Genomic DNA, 24,521 nt, shown 5'->3' with positions numbered 1-24,521 from the left:
TGTCAGGCGTTGGTTCTAACCTCAGCTCATCCTAAACCTGCTAGGAAACCCTCTTCCCATCTGGGCCTTACCTTCATCTGAGAAATGAAAAGAATGTAAAACAGCCTCCCCAAAACTTCTCACCCTGCCTCTTCCTGCCCCATGTTCCACCAGCAAACTGCAGTAAACCCGGGTCCCTTTCAACCATGAGAGAGCTTCGTGCTCTATTGCCAGGAAGGGAAGAGTCTTCCAGCTGGCAGGCAACACCCCACCCCAATAAGGAGACTCCCTACCTACCCCAGCATCTGACTCTCTCCCTCCATGTCATTTATACCCCACACACGCCTTTGACTCCTCCAGGACCTTGCCCCCTTCCCTGCATAATGAAATCTTTGTTTAGGCCCTACTCACATGTCACTTCCTCCATGAAGGCTTCCTGGATCTCTCCTTTCTCAACACCTATCCCAGTCTCTCCTTTTGCCTCCTCCACTCATGGGCCTTGAAGGCAGGGGACTCTCTTGCTTATCGCTAGTGATGGGGAATTCACTTTATCACAAAATATTTCACAGGGTTCTGCACAAACCTGGAGTCAGTTCTCCAAAGCACCTCACCTAACAAGTCTTCGATCACCACTGCGTGAAATTTCCTAGACACGGAACGGCCAAGCTCCTTGAAGTTGATTACACTCCTGGTGGCCAGAGCTGCACCCATTAACAACCAGTGTTTGAACCCTCTCTCCTTGACAAAGCATTTTCTCACTCACTACCTGATAAAAGGCCAACAGGTGAGGACCTGACATGATCCCCTTTACAGAGAGCAAATGCATGTCCAAGGTCATACAGCCGTAAGGGGCTGAGCCAAGGTTCAAACCCAGGTCTTCTAATTCTGATTCTAACCCTGTGTTTGCTCCACCACCCCTGGAGGCACATACAACCCTGGAGTCTGCTGAGGAGATCTGGGTTTGGGAGAGATACAATCTAAACCCTTCCCTTCTGTACCCCCTCCCAGGACCCATACCCAAAACAGCAGACACAGCCACAGTCAGGGGCTCTGGGCAGAGGAATGATAGAGGGCATTTAGTCCATACTCTCCACTGCTTCCATCTGTGCTTGATTACCTCTGGGGACAGTATCTCACTACATCCCGAGATACGTTAGAAGGTTCTGTTATAAACCTGGAGCCAAAACCTTTCTCTGTAGCTTTCCCAGAGAATAAGACTCTTCTACGTGACAGCCCTTAAGATATTTGCAGCCAGCCCCCATTTTCCTGTGGGTCTCCTCTTCCCCACATGAAACACCCTCAGTTCCTGCAGATGTTCTTCAGGAGACAAGGTTTCCAGTGCCCATGACAGTCAGAAGGGCTTAATCTAGTCACATCCCTCTTTAAAGGGTGATCTCAGAAGGGACCCCAATACTCCATCTGTGATCTCCCCCAAGCAGGGCAGCACCATCTCCCATGTCATGAGCACTATACTTCCATTAACGCAGGCTAAAACAAAATTAGCATTCTGGCTGGTCACATCATCCTGGAGACTCCTATGGAGTCCATGGTCAATAAACCCCTTTGCCTAGAGCTGCATCTCCAAGAGGACCCTGGCTGTGCTGGGGCATGGACGAAACTCATTCTCCTCAGCTGGATAGAGCAGAAAGCGCAGGAACTTTGGAGTCAGGCCTGGGTTGGAATCCTGGTCCTGCCACTTATTTACTAAGTGACCCAGACAAATTACTCACCCTCTCCAAATTTCAATTTCCTCAGCTACAAAATGGAGGAATATTTTTACCTCAGCAGGCCGATTTTAGGAATAAATAAGATAAAGTATGTAAGCACCTAGCCAAGAACAAGAGCTTGCCCAAGGTCAAGTAACTGGTTGGGTTGGGATAAGAGTCAAACCAAGCCTGCCAACCCAAAGCTTTGTGGCCTTAGTCACCATGCTCCAGCCTCACCCTGTTTTCTTTGTCCCACAGCCTTTCCATGCTGAATATCACCCTTGGTTTGTCTTTCTCCCTGCACTGGACTGTGAATTCCTTGACGACATCCTTGTCTTTGTAGCCCCAGAATCCGGCATGGTGCCACCTGGTAGGAGCTAATGAATGCTGATGAACGAATGATTATATGAACAAATTAACTAAACTAATATCAAGAAGACAGGCCCTTTCTCTAATTCCACCAGCACGGGCTGGGTAGCAAGAAGCATTTATTTCATAAGGGCTTTAAGATATTGAATCATGCCAGCACTCCCCACTCCCCCTAAAACAGGGAAGCCCATTTCACAGTCCCCATTCTTTCCTCAGGCTCCTCCCCTACCCAGGATATAACAAAGTTCTGCCTTCCCAAACACAAAATCTCCAAGACTGGTGAGGTTTGCTCTAAGCTGCTCCCAGAGCCAGGCTGAGCTGCATGCACTCATATGAGCATTGTTTGGGATGGTCCCTGGTGACCCCAGGATACACAGGTCCTATGTGGGGGAAGGTTGGTGCCAGGGTTTCTCCAGACCCAGACTGCTGGGGCTTCATTAAAAACATCTTCTCCCTCTTCTCAGGTAATTAATAATGGGAGAAAAAAAAATCTGTTCATATTCAACAGGCTGTCTTAAAACCATCCAAGCCACACCTGATGGAGCATTCCTGTCTCTCCATCTGTGCCACGGCTTGACGCCACACTGCCCCTGTGACTCATATACTAACCGTTCTTTACAGCCTGGTTGTGAGCTCCCCTTTAGAGCCTTTCCTAGTTATTCCCAAGGCTCTGGAGTCAGTGAGAGCCTTGATTACATCACTTCTGAGCCTTAATTTCCCCCATCCATCATAGGGGCACTCAATCATCAACCTCAAGGTTAGAACATGGTTAAGAGTGAAATAACCACTGCGACCACGTGCTACAAACAACAGGTGTTCACTGAACCTCAGTTTCTTTCCTTCCAGTCTATTACATCCTGTGCCCTGAATCAGACTGTTGTCCTGGGCATAGCTCAGCTCCAACTCTGCAGGGAGAACCTCGAGAGATGGACACCATCTCCTCTGGCCACCGCAAGTATTTGTATGGCTTTGAGAACTCAAAGGGCATTCAAGTACCCCTCATGGTTAGTTGGTAAGCCAACCCATTTTAATTCCCCGTGGTCAATGTGGACAGGCATGATAGAAAATGTCTATTTTCAGATGATTCCCCAGAAGGGGTGACTGGAAGCCAGCATGGAGATAAATAAGGACACCATGTGGTCCCCACACTGGGGAGGAGTCTCTGGGGACACCCGAGACAGAGCACCCAAGGCCTGTGCCTCTTAGGCCATAGCAGGGAGGCACCACTCAGTGGTTGACGGGCTTCTCAGGCAGAGTCCCAAGGAAAGATTATCACAGAGTTCAGTGAACCATTTAATAAATTCATCCAACACTTATTTTCTCTCACCACACACACAAGAAAAGTAACCATGTGAAGTGATGTATCTGTTAACTACCTCGATTGTGGTGATTATTTCACAATGTGCATGTATATCAAAATGCCAAGTAATACATCTTAAATATATACAATTTTTATTTGTCAATCATACCGCATCAAGCTAAAAAAAACTATTTTCTGAACACCTACTTGTTCCAACCACTATTCTAGGCATTAGAGGTACAGCCTTGAACAAAACAGGCACTATTCTGTGTCATCACAGATGTCAAATTCTAGTGGGACTACTGGGCATATACCCTGATAAAACCATAATTCAAAAAGAGTCATGTACCACAATGCTCACTGCAGCTCTATTTACAATAGCCATGACATGGAAGCAACCTAAGTGTCCATCGACAGATGAATGGATAAAGAAGATGTGGCACATATATACAATGGAATATTACTCAGCCATAAAAAGAAACAAAATTGAGTCATTTGTAGAGAGGTGGGTGGACCCAGAGTCTGTCATACAGAGTGAAGTAAGTCAGAAAGAGAAAAACAAATACCGTATGCTAACACATATATATGGAATCTAAAAAAAAAAAAAAAAAGTTCTGAAGAACCTAGGGGCAGGACAGGAATAAAGATGCAGATGTAGAGAATAGACTTGAGGACACGGGGAGAGGGAAGGGTAAGCTGGGACGAAGTGAGAGACTGACATGGACTTATATATACTACCAAATATAAAACAGAAGCAGCCACATAGCACAGGGAGATCAGCTGGGTGCTTTGTGACCACCTAGAGGGGTGGGATAGGGAGGGTGGGAAGGAGATGCAAGAGGGAGGAGATATGGGGATATACGTATATGTATAGCTGATTCACTTTGTTATACAGCAGAAACTAACACACCATTGTTAAGCAATTATACTCCAATAAAGATGTTAAAAAAAAAATTCTAGTGGGAGACAACTAAACAAGTTAAAATTTTAATATGTCTGGGTCGAGTTGAGAATTCTAAAAATAAGAAAAAAAGAAAGTAGGGTTAAGGAAATAGATTGTGCTGGGGGAGAGGAGTCAAGAAAGGCCACCTTGGCGCAGTGGTTAAGAATCTGCCTGCCATTGAAGACCTAAATAGACATTTCTCCAAAGAAGACATACAGACGGCCACGAAGCACATGAAAAGATGCTCAACATCACTAATAGAGAAATACAAATCAAAACTACAATGAGGTATCACCTCACACTAGTTAGAATGGGCATCATCAGAAAATCTGCAAACAACAAAGGCTGGAGAGGGTGTAGAGAAAAGGGAACCCTCTTGCACTGTTGGTGGGAATGTAAATTGATACAGCCACTATGAAGAACAATATGGAGGTTCCTTAAAAAACTAAAAATAGAATTACCATATGACCCAGCAATCCCACTACTGGGCATATACCCAGAGAAAACCGTAATTCAAAAAGACACATGCACCCCAATGTTCATTGCAGAACTATTTACAATAGCCAGGTCATAGAAGCAACCTAAATGCCCATCGACAGATGAATGGATAAAGAAGTTGTGGTACATATATACAATGGAATATTACTCAGCCATAAAAAGGAACGAAATTCAGTCATTTGTTGAGACGTGGATGGATCTAGAAACTGTCATACAGAGTGAAGTAAGTCAGAAAGAGAAAAACAAATATCGTATATTAATGCATGTATGTGGAACCTAGAAAAATGGTACAGATGAACCGGGTTGCAGGGCAGAAGTTGAGACACAGATGTAGAGAACAAACGTATGGACACCAAGGGGGGAAAACTGCGGTGGGATGGGGATGGTGGGGTGCTGAATTGGGCGATTGGGATTGACATGTATACAGTGATGTGTATAAAATTGATGACTGATTTAAAAAAAATGCAAATAAAATAAAATGCTATATCCAACAACAACAACAACAAAATCTGCCTGCCAATGCGGAGGACACAGGTTCGATCCCTGGTACGGGAAGATCCCACATGCCGCGGACCAACTAAGCCCGTGTGCCACAACTACTGAGCCTGCGCTCTAGAGCCCGGGAACCACAACTACTGAGCCTGCATGCCACAACTACTGAAGCCCGTGCACCTAGAGCCTGTGCTCCGCAACCAGAGAAGCCACCACAGTGAGAAGCCCACGCACCGTAACGAAGAGTAGCCCCCGCTCGACACAACTAGAGAAAGCCTGTGCACAGCAACGAAGACCCAATGCAACCAAAAATAAAATGAATTAAAAAAAAAAAGAAAGAAAGGCCACCTTGAAGGGGTGACACCTGAGCAGAGACCTGAAAAAAGTGAGGGAGCAGTAGGCTGTGGGAATATCTGAAGGAAAACATCCCAGACAGAGGGAACAGTGAGTGCAAAGGCCCTACAGCTGGTTGTGCTCCCGTGTTTGAGGAACAGCAAGGAGGCCAACGTGGCTGGAGCAGAGTGTCAGGGAGAACAGGAGGAAATGAGGTAACGGGGTTCGGGGGGGAGCAAATGACACAGGGCCTTGAGGGCCTCTGTGAGGACTCTGGATTCTCTGTGTGAGATGGGAACCCTTAGGTGGTTTGAGGTGATCCAACTTCCACTGTAGAACAATCTCTGGCTACTAATACCAGGGGAGGGGGAGAGAAACACAGGGACCGGCTAGGAGGGTACTGCGATAGTCCAGGCAACAGATAACAGTGGTGAGGACTAGGGTGGTAACAGGCTGTGAGAATGGTCTGATTCTTGACATATTTCGAAGCAGAGCCAGTAGATTTTAAAACTTCCCTGAAAATGTGTTTGATGCCAGGTAGTCCTGAGCTTTACCGGCTGCTTGTACTGCGAGACCAAAAGACAAATTGCATTTGGTCTACCAAGCCCCAGCACGGGCGTACAAGTGTGGAAAATGCATCACTGCAGGGCTGCAGGCAGGAAGCCACGTGACTGTTTGTGTGCCAAGGGAGGTGGGGATGCTGTCACCTGGCCGGAGGGGCCTCTCCCAGCAGGACTCACCACTACTCCTACCTCCCCGCAGACCCCACCCCCATTCCACCCCCAGCCTCTGAAGGGCTGGGTGACTCAAGGGCAAACTGCTCCTGGCGTTTCAAGGTGGAAGAACTCAAGGAAGTCCAGTGAGGCACTTGGGGATCTGGGTCCAAACCCGGCTCCTACCACCTCCCACTGTGTGACTCTGGGTAAATCACCTGTGTCTGGGTCTGAGTTCCACATGTGTAAATGAGAATCATAACACACCACCTTGTGAGGGGTTCTTGTGAGGTTTAAATGAATTAACGTATGTATCATGCTATGCAAAAGATGGCTTAGAATCACAATACACCAGCCATTCCCAGTCGTGAGACCCTGGACTCACAGCCTCCCTGGCCTCTGTGTTCTCATCTATAAAATGGGGGGATATCCTGTGATAAACCATAATGGAAAAAAGTATTAAAAAAAAGAATGGGTACATATATATAAATATATATATATACACACACACGTATAACTGAATCACTTTGCTGTACAGCAGTAATTAACACAACATTGTAAATCAACTATACTTCAATAAAAAAATAAAAAATAATAAATATATATAAAGTGGGGGAGAATGACACCTTTTAGGGTTACCATGAGGATCAAAGCAAATAATCCACACAAAGTGTTGGCCACAAAAAAGCACCTCAATGGCTGTGAAATCCCCTCCAGGCCTCTAAGTGATATTTGATCTGATCCTCTGGAATCTTCTTCCATGCCATCATCTCGTCCCTGCCAACTCTGTCCACCTTTCCCACCTGGGAGGAAGCGGAGGCATCAGGAAGACCCTTGGCTCACACTCTCCCCTCGTGCCACATTCATGTCAGGCTCTGAGCACCGGGAGCCCACTCCTACAGGCTCAAAGTTCCCAGCAATTTTAAACGTGGCCTCGGGCTCCAATTCACCAGAAACAGCCAGCATCTGTGGGTCATCCATGGAGGCTTTTGCTGTCTCAGTTCTGGAGGTTCTCTCTGCTGCTGGCACAGACCTCCCAGAGCCGTTCAGATGAAGGACCAGTGAGCACACAGTAGGCGCCGAAGAAGTGGTTGTTCTGTGGTTACAGAAACAAGCCTGGGGCGCCCTCCTGACTCAGGATTGCAGACCCGAAAAACAACGCCAGGGGCCACGGTTACACGGTTCCACCTCACATGACTGCAATGTCACTTCCACACAATTTCCATCATACCCACAACCTCAGTTAAAGTTTAAAAGTCCTGCGCAAGGACCTTCAGCAGATCCTGCATATAAATCATCAACCACAGAAATAAGTCCTGAAGGCCTCAGAGAAATCAGGACGGACCAAAGAAAAATGAGGCAGAGGGCCTAAGAGAAAAGTGAAAGCCTTCTCCATTTTCCTCTTTTCTACTATGCCTGGGTGGGATTTAAGGAAGTTGGGAGGGAGAAGGAACGAGGGAGTAAAGGGTGTTACTGTCTGTCAGATAATTAAGTTTGTGAAGAATTATGATGCGCTGTGGGGAACAAAAGCCTAAATATAGAGTTTTTCCTCAAAGTCTTCTTCATTTGGAGTTACATTTAGTTCCATTAACCTGAGTCCACTAACCTATTTTCATTCCCTTATTGCTCTTACTCTCAGCCCCCGTACCCTTTCCCAGAAGCACACGGGCCTGCGAACCAGACTTCCTCTGTCGGTGGGATGGGGCCAAGGCCACCTGGCGACAGGACTTCTGCACACAGCACAGGCTGAGGAGGGACGAGGTAAGGAGGACAAGGCCGCCCTTGGCAGCTGCCCCTTAGAAGGCCCCAGAGTTTGAGCGAGGGTGAGGGTGGCTCTCGCACTTCCAGGGGGTCAGGTTTTAACTAGGTCACCCCTTGGACACTCACACCACCACTCACTCTTTATCTCCATCTCTTTCTATTTTAAGGCAGGAGTGCTGCCAGGCAGCGGTGTGGGTTTCCCAGCTTCTCCTCCTCTGGAGGCCAAGCCCTCACCTGCCAGGTGGGATGTCTTTCAGGCTTCAACCTACTTCCTCCAGCCCCACCTCTCTGGACTCCTGAGCCAGAGTTTGGGAGAGTGACCAGCACACCCAGGATATCCCACCTTCCTCCCTCACAACCCCGGGGGCTCCATTACACCCCTCCTTAAGCCCAGATCCACACCACCCTCACGATGAAGCTCCAGCTCCTCTAAGCAGCCCTTCCTGCAGCCTCCTTCCTCTCTCAATGTCCTTGAACATGCCACGTTCTCACCTAGCTCTGCCCATGCTGCTTCCTCTCCCTTGAACATCCAAACTCTCTTTCACCACCCAACAAATCCCTGCTTGTTTTCCAAGGTCCAGCTCAGGCTCCCCACACCCGCCCAGGAAGCTTTCCCTGGCCACCCATCTCTGTGGCCCTCTAATCCCCATGCTTCCCTTATCAAGTCATTTGCACAGTATCCTCTAGTTGTTGATGTCTGTGTCCCCACCAGAGAACAGGCTCCTAAGCTCCTTGAGGCCGCCAATGGCACTTTGATTCCTTAACTGAATGCCTACCATGTAGCAGATACCTTCTGAGAGCCAGCAATATACCAGTGAACACAACAGACAAAATGCCTGCCCTCATGGAGCTCACATTCTAGTGATAATAATAGTGAACACTCAAGAGTACTTTATTCAAGGGACTTCCCTGCTGGCGCAGTGGTTAAGAATCCACCTGCCAACGCAGGGGACACGGGTTAGAGCCCTGGTCCGGGAAGATCCCACATGCCACGGAGCAACTAAGCCCGTGCGCCGCAACTACTGAGCTTGTGCTCTAGAGCCCGCATGCCACAACTACTGAAGCCCGCACGCCTAGAGCCCGTGCTCTGCAACGAGAAGCCACCGCAATGAGAAGCCCGCACACCGCAACAAAGAGTAGCCCCCACTCGCTGCAACTAGAGAAAGCCCGCGCGCAGCAACGAAGACCCAATGCAGCCAAAAATAAATAAATAAATAAAAATTTATTAAAAGAAAAAGAGTACTTTATTCAAGACTCTTCTGAGTACTTAATGTTAATTCATTTTATCTCCACCACAATTATTATTATCCCCATTTCACAGAGGAAGAAACTGAGGCTCCATATTACATAATTTGCTCAGGATCCACAAGCTAGTAAGTGGTAGGGCTTGGATTCAAACCCAGGCAATCTTGTGCTAAACCATGCTCCCAACCACTGGGCCTTTCTGCCTCCCACAGCTGTTTTCTCTACTCTGCTTTACCCATTTTGGTATCCACAGTGCCCAGGCTAGTGCTTGGCACACACTGAGAGCTCAGTGAAGGTCTGCTAAATGAAGGGACTGCCCCCCCCCAAGTAATGAATGCTGGTCCCCCTGCCTGAGGCACCCACTCCTCCTCTCATCCCCACCCAGTCCAGCTCACAAGACCCCTCAGTCTTCCCTGACTCATCCAGCCACTGAATTATTTCCTCCTGGACGCTCCTCTCCATGCTGTACCTGCACTACTTACCTGACACTTAATCACACACCACCTGACCATCCTATGGCCTGAAACTGTGTGGACATCTTGTTTTGCCAGCTCCCTGATATCCCCCAGAGTACAACAAATATGGTGCCAGGCACACAGCAAAAATGGACACAGAAATACTAAACTGAATCTTGCCTCCCCTCTCCATTTTTCCATTATCACGGGAGCTATTTTTCCCCTTGCCCAGGGGAAGCAAGCCAGGGCCCGGGTCAGACACAACCTTTGCTGCAACTATATCTGAACTGCCTAAATGCTTAAGCTGTAACAGCCACGGTCATAATTAGGGTGCAGCTATGGTTAAAACCAGCAAGTAGAGTGGGCCATTTTTAACCCCTTGGACAAAATACATCAAGCTGTTCAATGCCCTCTATTAGAAAATGCCCATAACTGAGAATCTGAGCTAGGCAGTACCCACAGGTACCCTCTGTGTATATCACAAGACAAGAGTCCCTGCTGGATGTAAGTCAAGGAATCGCCCAAATACGCTTGGACCAGTGCAGCTACTACAGGAAAAAAAAGACAAAATACCCACTGTTAATGGAAATACTTGCTAAAATTGATCGAACTCTAAAATGTTCCAGGGATTGAGTACTTTACGTGTATTATTCTCATGCAACCAGTGCAAAAATCCCATGGGGCAGATGCCAGCGCTTGCCCCATTTTATTTAGAGGTTAAATAAAACGACGTGGCCACAAAGTTGGGCTGCCTGTGCGCTTGCCCACGACCCCAGAGCTGCCCTATCTAAAGTCTGGAGTGGAACAGCTGAACTGTATGTGAGCCTGAGTCCAGACGGAAACACTCAGCACTCAGGGAGGTGGTCCCTCCACCTATCCCACCTGCTAACAACACCCCCGGCAGGTGCAGCCAGGGCTGGGAGGGGAATAGGCCTGAGGCCACATCCAGCTCCAGAAAGGTTCAGAGGGGCAGGGTTGGGCGGGGGGTGGGGTGGGGTAGGGGTGGGTATCAATCTTCGGCAGGAAGTAGGCCGAGCTACCAGGCCCTTTTCTCACGTCACACAAGCATGGGTCCGTTGTGGATCTGTCAGAACCCAGTGAGATTGCCCTGCCCGGAGGCTCTGCTTGTGAGCCAAGGACATTTCTGCTCCCTCCCCCAGGTGGCCAGTGCTCCCATCACCACCCCCCTTACAATAACCCTGAGGCGACTATAGGGACAGAAAAGCCAGCCACCTTCTCCCTGCTTCAGCCCACAGACTGCCTCCCTCTCCTCCCACCAGGAATGTCCGAGGACAGGGGCCTGAGCAATGACCCGGAGGCTGCAGGAAAGTACTAGATGTGAGTTTTTCATGCTAACTCTCCTCAAAAGGCCAAACCTTTTCACTATGAAGGGGAGTTGATTTTCAAAATCTTCTTTCCACTTTGGGTGGGACTAGGGGAGGGAGGTGTCCATCCCTAAAAGAAGTCAGGGCCAAAGGAAAGGCTTTTGGTTAAAAGGATCTCTTTCCTCTCCTAGACCCCATGCTCCTGCCAGATGGGGGAGGAGGAGCGGCTCAGGGAGCAGGGGAACCTAACCAGCCCGTGGCTTTCCTCTGTCACTGGCACTCTGGGCAGAGAAAGATGGTGAAGACCTGGGGGCCTGCCTCAGCCAGTCTCTGAGGTCAGGATATGGTCCTCTGGACAGAGTCTGTGACAGCCATTTCCAGGCACACACTCTCCGGAAGGGACCACTGCAAAGTCCAGGGGGTTCTCTACAATTGGATGTACGTGTGTTAGGGCAGGGGGGTGATAATTCCTACCAGACCAGCCAGGGCTCCGTCCAGGAGCTGACGCAACAGAAGGCCTGACACGGTTTGCTCCCAGTGAGTCCTAGGCCAACAGCCCAGACCACATCCTTGCCTCTCTCTCCCCGGTCACAGCCCCTCAGTGACGTGTGTGAAGCTAGAGCTTTTCCCTGAAAAAAAATGGAGCAAGTCTCCACAGCACGGCCCACCATGGAATGTGGTGGAGACAGGCCAAGCAGGGCACAAAGGGACCATGAGGACCCCAAATAAGGACAGCTGGGGTTGATCCCACCCCTGCCACCTAACATCTGTGCCGAGAGTTCCGTAACCTCCTCATCTATGAAGTGAGGATCATAACAGGACCTGCCTCATAGGGTTGGTACGAGGGTTACATGAGCCCACATCTGTTAAGCCCCTAGAACAGCGCACATAGTGTGCGCTAGATAAACATTTATAAAACAAACGAGTAAATAAGGACTCAACAAAAGCAACTGGCTTCTCACTGTGACAGTCCCCCTGCCCCAGCACTCAGCTTACTGCACCCGAAACCCAAGGAAAATCCAACAAAGGCCTTAAAGAAAAAAAGAATTCTCAAACCCTTCCACGAACTCAAGGAGGTAATCCAGCACCAAGCAGGTCCTCCCTGCCCCAAGGAGCAGCCTCAAAAGGCCCAGCAAGATCACTGCACAACATGATTATTATATCTTAAATCACTGTGCTCCTCAGACACATGGAGTTTTTGAAATAAGAAGAGTGTGCTTTGGATTCTAATTTAAATTATGTATCCATTCATAGACTAGGAAGTCAATTACTCTTCCCTCCCCCAAAGAACTAATATCACCCGCCCAGAGTTTTAGAAACCATATGGTGCCAAACACACCAACACATCCACGCATTCTCAGGTGAGGAGGGCCGGCGGAAAGTCGCAGCAGAGGTCGAGTGAGCGCTCTCCAGCTCCCACCTACACACCAGGGCTAAAAAAACATGTAATTATTCAAAGCCTCGGCAAATGGATGTAATTTCAGGTACCGCCAATTCTGCTTAGAAATACATTAATGGGTACAGGGATTATAGATATTTAGCTTCACAGCATCCATGTGTCTATTTTTTTAAAATCCCCAGGTCAAATGTGTTGAGAAATCTTTCCAAACACTCTCATGGGCAGGGAAGGGCATGATTTGCCCTCCCTGGGACGCTGACCACTGACTTTGTGTCCCTCCTCACCCCTTCAGCTTACAACCCCAATTTACTCCTAACTCCAGTCAAGCCTCTCTCCTTGTGTGCCTGCCAGTGTCAAGAGGGTCATGCCAAACGTCAGATCAACAAACCCACGCTGATTTGGTTGAGCACCGACTCTGTGCCTGACACTGTCCCCAGGGAGTTGGTGAGCCATTCAGGGCGCTGAGTCACAATCCTGCCCCCACCCCATCTTCCCCAGGACCAGCTCAGGAAAGACTGCAACACCAGACTCCTCTAAGACTCATCATCACAACTGTCTGCCAGGACACATTTATTCTTCTCCCACACAGAGGAAGCATTCCCATTTCTCAACTTAATTGCAGCTGCTTGCCTGCTCTGGCTATCAATGTCAATCACTCAGAACAACCCTCCCCTCACCCCAGCCCCTCCTCTGCCCTCAGGAGGATCTCTAAGTGGTCATGGGGTTCTGAGGTGTGGAATGGCTAGCCCACCCCCCAGGCAGACACAGTCCCCACTCAATGGTCACCCAAAAGATCAGCCACACTGCCAACTTGGGGGCTGACAGCATCATCTGGGCAGAGGGGAGGAGAGCGTATTCCCAACCTCCACGGAGGAAACCAGAGGTCCCAGGGAGCCTGGCTCTTCAGGATCGAACTGGGGTCACGGGCTGGGCATTACTGATAGCTGTACCCACTGATGCTCTCTCAAGGCCTTTCTCGAAGCTCCATCCAATGAATCCTGACAGACGTCCTCTCTAAATGAAAGGGCTCACGAGGCCTAAGCACCTATTATGTGCTAAACAGCATGCTAGGAGCTTCAGATGGGCCATCACATTTAATTCTCACATAACACTTGGGAGGAAAATAGTGCAGCCATCACTGCACAGATCGGGAAGCTGACGTTTTCATTTTCAGGGTCCATAAGAATCACCCACAGAGCTTGTAATAATGCTGATTCCCAGTCCACCCCCTAGAAGTTATGCCTCAGCACAGAACACAGCTTCTACTTCGTGTCTACCCTCCCTGCTCCCTCATCAAGTGTTTTAAGACAGATACCAGGGTTATTGCTTCCAAAACAAAGAGCTCAGATGCCCTGCCAGGCAGTGCAAACACTAATACTAATACCTGGGAACCCTCTCCCTGGTGGTGATGGTGGCAGCAGGGGATGGATGGGGAGGAAACCAAAACAGCCCATTTGGAAAATGTGTCCAACACAAGTACAAGAAAAATACTCATTTTCTCTCAGGTTGGACACAGCCAGACAGGGCTTCGAGGAATCATTTCTTTGACATTTAGCAACAACCATTCAGTGCCCAGCTTCCTTTTAAAGACAAGTCTCAACAAGAAAGCACAATTCTGCCTCCTGTTAGCCTGATCTCAGGAGACTTCCCCCAAGAGAACGAGCTCCTTTGACTGGGCCACATTTCCCAGGCTCCCTTTATGGGAGCGGCAATGGTTAATAGTTAATGCTATTTATTATAGAGCATGGACGATTTGCCAGGCACTGTTCTAAGTTGGCAGTACAGTCACGGTCCCCATTTTACAGATGAAGAAACAGCTGAAGACACAGAGAGGTTTAAGTGACCTGCCCAAGCTGGCAGCAGAGCCAAGATTTCACCCCAGGCGCTCGGACTCCAGAATCTGTGTTCTGTAACCCCCATGCAGCACCACCCCTCACATGTAGAATTTGGGGAACCCCTAGGCAAAATCCCCGATTACGTCACTCTCCTAAAGCCCTGCTACTAGTCAAGTGCGGTACCCAGGTCAAGTTCCTACTACTCAACTCGGTGCCAGCCTCTTCAGGACGCAGACAGGCACACACATACCCTCAGCCCCAGCTCCTTTGCATTTCCTCCACTGGCCTCTCCTGCCTCGGGCTGCCCACCACTCCGCTCCACAGCTGCCTGGCCTTCCTCACACTCACCCTCTGAAGCTCCCTAGGGCGCCCTCCTCAGGCTGAAGCTCCCTAGGGCGCCCTCCTCAGGTTGAAGCTCCCTAGGGCGCCCTCCTCAGGCTGCCAGCCCCAGTCACCCACACTGAAACTGACCAGTATCCCTCTCCTCTCTTGGACTGGACACTGCTGGAGGTCGGAGACAGTGACCTCCATTCCTCTCCACATCGCCCAGTGGGGAGATGGGCATATAGTAGATGTTCATCAGAGTCTAGATGCATCCTGGATCAAAAGCCATCCAGCCTGTGGTTAAATGCTCCTCCAGCAAGGTGCTATCTGTGGACACACACAGAACCTATCCTCTCTAAACTCGGTTTGGAGAGGACAGGATTATTGCAGAGGTTCCTGCCTTAACCTACAATACTGCTCTGCTTCCACACCTCCCGGGACGGAGATAGTCTCATCTCTCACTTCACCCAAGGGGAGAGAACACAAGAGGCTGTGCAGCCTGGGCCCAGGCACAGGGCTGGAATGGGATCTCTGCTCCCTTCATCCCCCGAGCACACTGCCCACCTCCCCCCAACCCCTCCCCGTGCTGCAGTGTTCCAAAGAAGCACAGGAGGTAGCCAGCAACCCCTGGAAGAGAATGCATGCTAACCTCACGCTGTCAGACCTCAAGAGGGTGAGGGCTCTGCCTTGGCAGGAAAAGCCCCTGAAAAACCCTGAGAACACTGACTGTGACGTTGGAAACACTCTCCTGGCAGAACCTTGAAAGAGAAAGCCTGGCTCTAAGCAGGCTTAAGAGGCTCATCAGCCCCTAAGCTGTGGTCAGCTGACATCTGGGGGAAGGTCAGGGGATCTACTCCCCCAGAGCACCAGGGACCCAACCCACTGCCCTGCCTGGGAACCATCTACCCTGCCCATCGTTCTTCTATCCTGCGGGGGACTTTCTGAGGGAGGCCCAAGGGGGCGTCTGCCTCAGGGTCATTAGGGAAGGTACAGAGGACCAGTTGTGGGGAACAGACTGTAAAGGGAGGATTCAGGACAGAAGGAAAGGCGCGATGGGAGCCAGAAGACACCTCGCACCATGATAGAAACAGTACACAAATTTGTAGCCAAAAGGACCCGGGTTCAAGTTGCAGCTCCTCCACTGATGTTCTGGCCTTGAAAAGATCTTTTAACCCTTCTCCCACCCCCTGCCTCAAATGCTTGCTTGATCTGTAAAATGAGGACAAGAAAATAATAAAAATACCTGCTTCTAAAAAGAACGTACGTGTTTTTCAACAATCAAGCACCACGGAGATTATTACTGTTGACATCTGTGGCCCAGGCAGCACCAGACAATGTCTGTCCTTCAGCTGTCAGAGCCGATAACCAGGTGGCCACCCAGATTAAGGATCAGACATCTGTGCAGCCCTCTAAATGCCCAGGAAAGAGACGAACCAGGAGCCGTTTTCATACCTCATTACTCAGGGATCTTGGTCACCAGGTCCCGACAGCCTGGACAAGGTACCCATGGCCTTGGGACAGCATAGCTGCTGTTGGACAAGGTTATACAGTGGGTATTTTTGTTTTTAATTTATTTATTTATTTTTGGCTGCGTTGGGTCTTCGTTGCTGTGAAGATCGAGAAATAAATGTTTTGACAGCCACTTAAAAACAACAGACAAATAGAACCATATTCCCCCATGCCTTTCTCTCTGCCAATATTTACTTAAGACACCCTGCCAGTCTGCTGAAATGCTGCTGTCTTACACTGAGCAAAAAAGACTCAAACCCATGCTCTTTTCTGAAGACACAGAAAACTAGAGTAAGCACCTCACTAAATCACCAAATAGTTCCCATCATGCAGTGCTTTCTTAAATAAGCTCCTTTTCCCAAAGTCCTCAATTTATGAAGCCCAAAATTTACTCCCATAAATATCAAGAGAATGATACCTACACCCACCGTCTTCACATACGCACTGCACTGCAAATCAGGGGTCACACCCTCACCACCCACCCACTGTCCTTTCTCTGAAAAAAAGAGCCTTAAGAAGCAAATTGCCACCATTTGTCTTAAAGAGGTTTTCCCAGATCTTTTCTAGGTTGGTTTTGAGACCGTGGCACAAATCACGGCTCTTAGTCCTCCCTCCGGCTCTCTACACAACACTGCTCTTGTTCCTTTTGCACAGAACCTACATTTCAATCCATGAGCCAGTTTTCACCCTTGATAAAACAAGCAGGAAATGAAATATAAAGTGTGGGATTAGGCCAAGGCTTGCCAAGCTGGGAGAACCTTTTCTTAACCTTCAACAACAAGAGGTTTCAGAATTTCCCTTCTAAATAGATGTAAGCTACTAGTTTCCCAGAAATTCTTTGTGGAACTGCTGCTTTCTGGTTTGAAATAAAGTTGCTGGGACTGCTGTTCCCAGCAACACCTCAATGAGAAAGATGACAAATACTCGAAATAGCAGGCTGGCACGCTACAAGACAAATTTCACTACCATGAAGTTCAACATTTGTCTGGGGAGGAACATGTGGCAGACAGGACAGATTTCTTCCTGGGGTGCCCTGGAAGACCATCCCTTGAATGATGGCTTAATTAAACCTCAAGAGGGCAGCTTCCTGGGCCATCCAGTATTCACAGGCTTCTACATCTGGTACCTATGGCCATCTGGGGTCCCCACCTGGACATTCTGTCGCCCCTGGTTCAGCCTTCACTCCCTAACTCCTCTTCTCTCCCTTTCAGACTGAAGGATGGGCTTTTAGAATAAAAAACACACACACTCTAGATATTTAGCATTATTCCAGAGGAGTAATCCTTCTGAAGGAGACTTGAAGCTTTGGTTCACGCTTGGTCTCCACTCCCTGCCTCCATAAGGTGGGTTCTTGACTGCCCACTCCCAGCGCCCTGGAGCACCAAGCCCTGCCCAGCACTGCTGTTCCTCACTCCTGTCCAGGGGGCCTGAGCACTGGCACCCTCACCCTGTGGTGTCTCGGAGTGAGGCATGATGGTGGTGATTCAGCCTATGAGGTCGATGCCCTGATGTTTGCATTTAAAGCTTTATATTCCACAGTATAGAGATGAACCATAAGATGTATGCTAATACTTTAAATTTCTAATTTTTTAAAACTTAGAATGACATTAAATAGCAAATAGAAATGCCATAACAAGTTGAGGGAAAGCCAGCAGAAGAAAGGAAAGCGCTTTATACTTTAATACCTTTTTTTTTTAAATTGATTTATTTTATTTATTTTTGGCTGCATTGGGTCTTCATTGCTGCATGCGGGCTTTCTCTAGTTGCGGCGAGCAGGCTTCTCACTGCGGTGGCTTCTCTTGTTGCAGAGCACGGGCTCTAGGCGTGCAGGCTCAGTAGTTGTGGCTCACGGGTTCTAGAGCACAGGCTCAGTAGTTGTGGCACACGGGCTTAGTTGCTCCGTGGCATGTGGTATCTTCCCAGACCAGGGCTCGAACCTGTGTCCCCTGCATTGGCAGAAGGATTCTTAACCACTGCGCCACCAGGGAAGCCCTAATTTAATACCTTTAATGGCACTTTTTTTTTTTTTTGAACAAGAGACCCTGCACTTTCATTTTGCACAGGGTCCTGCAAATCAGGTTGCCAGTCCTGCCCCAGGATCTGCTGCAATCCAAAGGGCTGGGGAGGGGAAACTGGCCTTACTCCAAGCCTTATTCCAGTACCCACAAAGAGAATGGCACCTACACAGCATGGTCTTAAAGGCTCCAAAGCTAAAACTAAGGGGGACTTAAAGTTAGAAGAGACCTTGTACAATCAGCTGTTTCCCACCAGGACCCTGGAGCCAAGTTACAGCAGACACCAAGGCCTGGCAACCAGAGAGGGAGGAAGGCCTGGTCCAAAGGCCAACAGATGTCCCGTTCCCCAGATGCAGAGCATGAGGTTATGAGGTGAAGAAGACAAAAGAGGCCAGGTTCCCGCTTTGAGTGCTGTTCTTGACACCAAGCAACTACATCCAAGAAGCCTGAGGGCCAGGCACCAGCCCTGACAGCTGTGGTTCCTGGCCGCTTTGCTTCCTTCACCTTGCCCAGTTTCCCCTATTCCCCTGATCTATTTCAATAAATACCAAATGCCTACTCAGTGCCCAGTGCTGGGCTGGGCACCAAAGTCTCAGAGGAGGCAAGACCCCTCCTCTCTGCCATTCATCCTCCTTGTCGACTAGATCTATTCAAAGCCTGCTGTAGGGAGAACCCAACCCACAGGGTTTCATGAAACCCTAAAGCCCAGCCCACTGTAACACTCTAGCTCCCAAGGCCTCTTCTAGAACTTTTCCCTCATGGGTTTCATGTTTGAAAAGGCTGTGTCTGCCAAACTGTTTTTACTAAGTAATAATGGGGAATTCCCTGGATGTCCAGTGGTTAGGACTCCATGCTTCCAACTGCAGGGGGCACAGGTTTGATCCCTGGTCAGGAAACTAAGTTCCTGATAGCCACGCGGTGCAAAAAAAAAATTAACGTCTTCCACTTCTTACTAATCAGAGACATGCACCACCACCAGACAGCACAGGACACCAGGGCTGCTGCCCTTCCAAGGCACTTCAATCCCCAGCAAAACAAAGAAGAGGTGTGGCCACGTGAGCCCTGGGCAGCTTGACTCAGAGCAGTGGCACGTGGCACACAAAGCTCCTTCAAGTGTCAACGCTGGCTCTCACCTCTGATCTGGGGTAGAAGCCACCACCACCATGGTGACCATGAAGACCTACAGTCTAGTCCCAGCTCTAACACTTCGGCCAAATCACTGAACCTTCGTGAACCTGAGTTCCATCATCTGAAAAATGGGATAATTCCCGACCTGCTGCTTCTAGGGACTGTTAGAAGGATCAAATAAGAAAAGGTACTGGAGAAAGCCAACTGCCCTTTGCTGCCCAAATGCCCAGAATTATACAAGATTCCACATCGGTAAAATGGGACTAGTAACAGTTCCTACCTCATCAAGTTGTTGTGAGAATTAAGTCAGATAATAGCTATAAAACAGTTCCTGGCATTCTTCAAGGACCCAGATGAAGCTATTACATAATCACTCCTACTAGTATTGCTGTTGCTGTTAATGACACTATTATCACAACTTGTTACCTGGCTAAGAGACTCATGGGAAAGCAAATAAGTTTTAGAGTACAAGAAGTCTTCTTAGGAGATATCAGCATCACCTAGTCTAGAATTGGGAGAACCACGTTTTGTCCCAAGTTAATCCAAAAATGAACCAAAAGTGCAGAAATCAAAACTAAAATCCACCTGCCTTAGCTCAAGGTTTTCTGCTTCAAGAAATTTTTCTCTGTAAAGTATTCAAACACCTGCTAAATATCAGGAGCAACTGATGCATCCTGAAAACCTCACACAACTCTCTGGTCCGAGGATCCAATGGGGAAAATAAAAGCAGCTGTGCCAATGCTTTGTCCCTCTAACTGAGCCCTATTAGAGGAGGACCAAAAAAAAAAAAAAAAAAAATTGAACACTCAGAAATGCTCGTAGCGAATCTAAGAAAGCAGAGTGAAGCAAAACATTTTTTATGTGGGGAAAAGGAGAACAATTACTCCCAAACCCTTAAGTCTCTCAAGAAATTGTCACGGGAGGTAGGAAATATAATCAGCTGCCACAGGGTCTGAGCTTCCCCACATGGTTCACCTTTGAGCGTGGGGACACTGTCACATCCTGCTTTCCCCTAGGCCTGGGAGGACACAGCCTAGGCCCTGGGGGGTAGGGAGCCAGAGCTGGCTGTAAGATGATCACCAGGGACTTGACACACAGTTACCACAGAAGAGTCAGCAAAAGACAGGAAGGTTGGGAGGCTGTGACTATGGCCTATAGAGTCCTACACACCCCTCAAGTCCCCCAGCCCAAGACTTTGCCTAGTACCTCATGAAAAAGACCAAAACTATCAGACAGGAACACCCACCTCTCCCCTCACCAACCTTATCAACCTCCTTACATCAGCTCTGGCACTCAGCCCTTCCTTTCCACAAACGGATGAAATGCCCTGTTCCCATCTGAGACCAGTGAGACTTAAGCCCTGGATGCTTTCCCTCCTACCTTCTCTGAAACACTGCTCCAGTAATTGTCCCATCTCTTTCCTGCATCATCTATTTCTCCACCTCTTCTGGATCATTCCCATCCAAACAAAACACGCTCTACAATCTCCCTCTAAAAAAAACCACCCCCCTCCAAATGTACAGCCTCTCCAGTTCTCAGCTAGTTCCTCAACTCCACTCTGTAACAAAACCACCTGAAAGATTCACCTATACTTACTGACTCCATTTCCTTACCCCATGTGTTCTCTTCCACCTGTTCCACTCAGGATTTATCCTTCAGGCTTCTGGGAGCCTTCATTCTCCTGGGTTTTCTCCTACCTTCTCAGTCCTTCTCCTTTGCCAATCTCCAAATGCTGCTCTGTCCCAAGGCTTAGGTCATCTTTCCTGTCTACACTCTTTTCCTAGGTGATTTCATCTAATCCTGTGGCCTTGAATAACACCTATAATACCCAAATGTATATCTCCAGTCCTCTCTCTCTCCTGGGCTCAGATTCACACATCTGACTAATTGATATATTCACATCTCAATGTAACATAGCACAACGATATCTCATGCTCTCCCCCACCCCAAACCTGCTCCTCCCGACCTTCCCGTCTCAGTGATATGAGCACCATCCACTCAGGTGCTCTAGCCCCTGGGAGTCATCTCTGACCCTTTTCCTTCTCTCGCAGACTGCAACCCAGTCACCAAGCCTGAATCTGACCACTTCTCTCCAGCTCCGATGCTACCTACCACCCTCAGTCAGGCCATCAATGATGCTTGCCTGGATGACAGCAATAGCCTCCTACTACTATCCCTACAGTTGCCCACCTACAGCCCACTCTAGAACAGGCAGAGAGACCATTCTGAAAATGTAAATCAGGTAATTCCCTGCCGGTCCAGTGGTTAGGACTCAGAGCTTTTACTGCCGGGGCCCAGGTTCGATCCCTGGTCGGGGAACTGAGATCTTGCAAGCCGCCAAAAAAAAAAATTAAAAAGTAAATCAGGGCTTCCCTGGTGGCGCAGTGGTTGAGAATCTGCCTGCCAACGCAGGGGACACAGGTTCGAGCCCTGGTCTGGGAAGATCCCACATGCCGCGGAGCAACTAAGCCCGTGAGCCACAACTACTGAGCCTGCGCGTCTGGAGCTTGTGCTCCGCAATAAGAGAGGCCGCGACAGTGAGAGGCCCATGCACCGCGATGAAGAGTGGCCCCCGCTCGCCGCAACTAGAGAAAGCCCTCGCACAGAAACGAAGACCCAACACAGCTAAATATAATAAATAAATAATAAATAAATAAATTAAAAAAAAAAAAAGTAAATCATTCGTGTCACTCCTTACCCTGGCTCACAAAGCTGTGTACCATTCAGCTCTCTCCTGTCTGTAACCTCTTCTCCTGCCACCTTCTCCCTTGTTACCACATTCCAGACACACCGGCCTTTCTGCTCCTTGAACTCGAAGCTCCTTCGTGCCTTAAAGCCCTTCCACTGGCAGTTTCTCTCTTCCGGAAATGCTCTGCCACCTCATCCACAGAAGGATGGCTCTTTCTCGTCATTCAAATTTTACCTTAAATGTCACCTATTCAGAAACACCAACACTAACCTCCCAATCCAACCAAACTACCCAGTTACTTATCACATCACCTTATTTTAATTTTCTGCATAGTAGTTACCACTATCTGACATTATTCTTGTTTGTTTTTTTCATTTTTCTGTTTCCTCCCCTCCCCCACTCAATTGCAAGCTCCCTGAGCAGCCGACCAGTGAGTGTCTGCCTCTTCACTTCTGTAGTCCCAATGCTTACAACAATGTGTGGTACACAGGAGAAATCTAATAACATCAATGGATGCAGTTATGAGCCAGAGAGGCCCACTGACCAAGAGGTTTGAGGTCCCAGCCAGCTCCCCAACTTCTCTCTCAAATACAAATGTGAGGTAGGAGAGCAGAACCACAGTCACAGGGCTAGTGCTCATTTCTATAAATCTCATCCATCAGGATTTCAACCATCTGTCAGAGCCCAAACCGGGAGGGAGGCTCTGGGATGTTCTGGGACCATCCGAGCTTCGAATATGCTGCTCCACTACTGACTAGCAGTGTTTTAGTTGGTGAAGAAAGGAATTCTGACTCAGAGTCCCCCAAAATACACCAACCTCTATCCTTTGCCTAGTTTATTCATTCAGTGAACAAACATTTACCGAGTGCCTACTCTGTGCCAGGCACTGGGGCAAAGGATCAAAAGCAGTTTGTGACCTCATGGAGCTCACCTGCGAGCAGGCAGAGGGTTGCAGAGAAACGCTGCAACCCAGGTACACGCCCAGAGTGGGAAATTAAAGACTACACTAGTGTTAGCGTCAGAACGGCGCCTTAACTCACCGCCCCTCGATTTCATTTCTACAGACCTCGGTCTAGGGTACCTGACGGCTGGGGCAAGGCTCCCGAGCTTCGGCGGAAAAGCCACTGATTGACTAGCAGAGGCAGAAGTGATAGTCCCGGTAAAGCGCCAGCTGAAGACACCGAGTGGTCGAGGAATGCTATTGGCTGACCGGTTCCCCTCCCCAGCCCCGCCGCTCCCCCGCAGGCCCGCGCTTTGGACAAGCGGGGCTGCGGTGCCGACCTTCCACCACCAACCCGGACAACGTGGCCGAAGAGAAAGACCCCCAGACGAGATGCCCTTCGTCTCTTTCCCCACCCCCCTCTCCTCCCCAACCCCAGTTGCCGGACCCGGGTCAGAACCCCGACTTCCGCTCTCCCCACCCCGGGCCATCCCGGGCCCGGCACCCGCCAGACTCCGCGCAGCCCGAGAGCCCAGCGCGGAGGTGTGTCCGACCCCTCACACCAGCGCCCCAAGCCAGCCCAATCGCCGCGTCCCGGGCGCAGTTTGAAGCCCCGGAGCCCGCATCGGGCGGGATACCGGACGCCGGCCCGGGCCCCCCTGCGGAGATGCGGCCCCCGCCTCGCCTCCCCCTAGAGCCCGCCGCACAACTCAGGCACAAAATAGCCTACATGAGTGCGGCCGCGGCGCAGTGCGCGCCAACTCGCCGGACCCGCGCGGGGGGAAGGGGGGCGGCGGCGCGGCGGGAAACGGGTCGGACCCCGAGGCACAGGTGAAGGCGCGGCGCCCCCGTCACTTACTCGATGAAGTAACTGGCGCCCTCCTCCGTGAAGCCCTCCTCCCAGCCGCGGGGCAGGTCTGTGGAAACGCGAGAAAAGTCCGGTCAAACTTGGGCCACCCAGGCGCACGACCCCCCTCCCCCGAGCGCCCCACCCCGCCGGCCTGGCGCCCACCTGAGCGGATCATGTGGCCGGAGTTGACGGGTTCCCCGGTGCGCGGGTGTAGCCAGGTCGTGCAGCGGAGCTGGTCGCTGCGGAGAGAGAGATGCACCTGTTAGAGCCGCCGCCGCTCTGGGGGTGCTCGCCCGGCCCCGCTCCCCCGCCCGGCCCGCGCCCCAGCCCGCGTCCCCGCTTTCCCGCGCCGCACTTGATGAAGAAGACGCGGCCGTCCCGGCACACGCCGTAGGACCAGTGCTCAGGTAAAGTGTCCCGCCCGACCGCCGCCGCCGCCATGTTCGCCGCGCACTGAGTAGCCGCGGCCGCCGCGGGGAGGGAGGGAGGGGGCGGAGGCGGGGGAGGGGGCGGTGCGGGCGGCGTGCCGGCGGGCTCGGCCAGCGCGGGCCCGGACTGCGCCCCCGGGCGCTCCATTGCGGCGCTGGCTCCACGGGGTGCGGGCGTGCGGCGGCCAGGGCCCGGGCTGGCAGAGTCCCGGCACCGCCGCGGGAGTTCGCCGCTGCACCCGCCCGCCCCAGCGCGGTAGCCGCGGCCTTTGTCCCCGCGCCTTC

At 50.1% G+C, this 24,521-nt stretch overlaps 1 protein-coding gene across 4 annotated transcripts in view; it reads right to left on the bottom strand.

The window, feature by feature from the left end:
- PLEKHA7 (pleckstrin homology domain containing A7) overlaps positions 1 to 24,277 on the bottom strand; it is a 211,626-nt gene extending 187,349 nt beyond the window's left edge. For all 4 annotated transcript variants that reach the window (XM_057553588.1, XM_057553590.1, XM_057553591.1 and 1 more), the window contains exons 1-3: positions 24,164 to 24,277; positions 23,971 to 24,047; positions 23,818 to 23,875 (exon numbers count right to left, since the gene is read on the bottom strand). In XM_057553588.1, the coding sequence (XP_057409571.1) occupies positions 23,818 to 23,875; positions 23,971 to 24,047; positions 24,164 to 24,249 (221 nt within the window). In that variant the 5' untranslated portion in view covers positions 24,250 to 24,277. The remainder of the gene's footprint in view (positions 1 to 23,817; positions 23,876 to 23,970; positions 24,048 to 24,163) is intronic.
- Positions 24,278 to 24,521: the final 244 nt, after the last annotated feature.

This window comes from Balaenoptera acutorostrata, chromosome 9, assembly GCF_949987535.1.
Source record: "Balaenoptera acutorostrata chromosome 9, mBalAcu1.1, whole genome shotgun sequence".
Lineage (NCBI taxonomy): Eukaryota > Metazoa > Chordata > Mammalia > Artiodactyla > Balaenopteridae > Balaenoptera > Balaenoptera acutorostrata.
The sequence above is the reverse complement of the archived record's forward strand: the minus strand, read 5'-3'. Positions and strand labels throughout refer to the sequence as shown.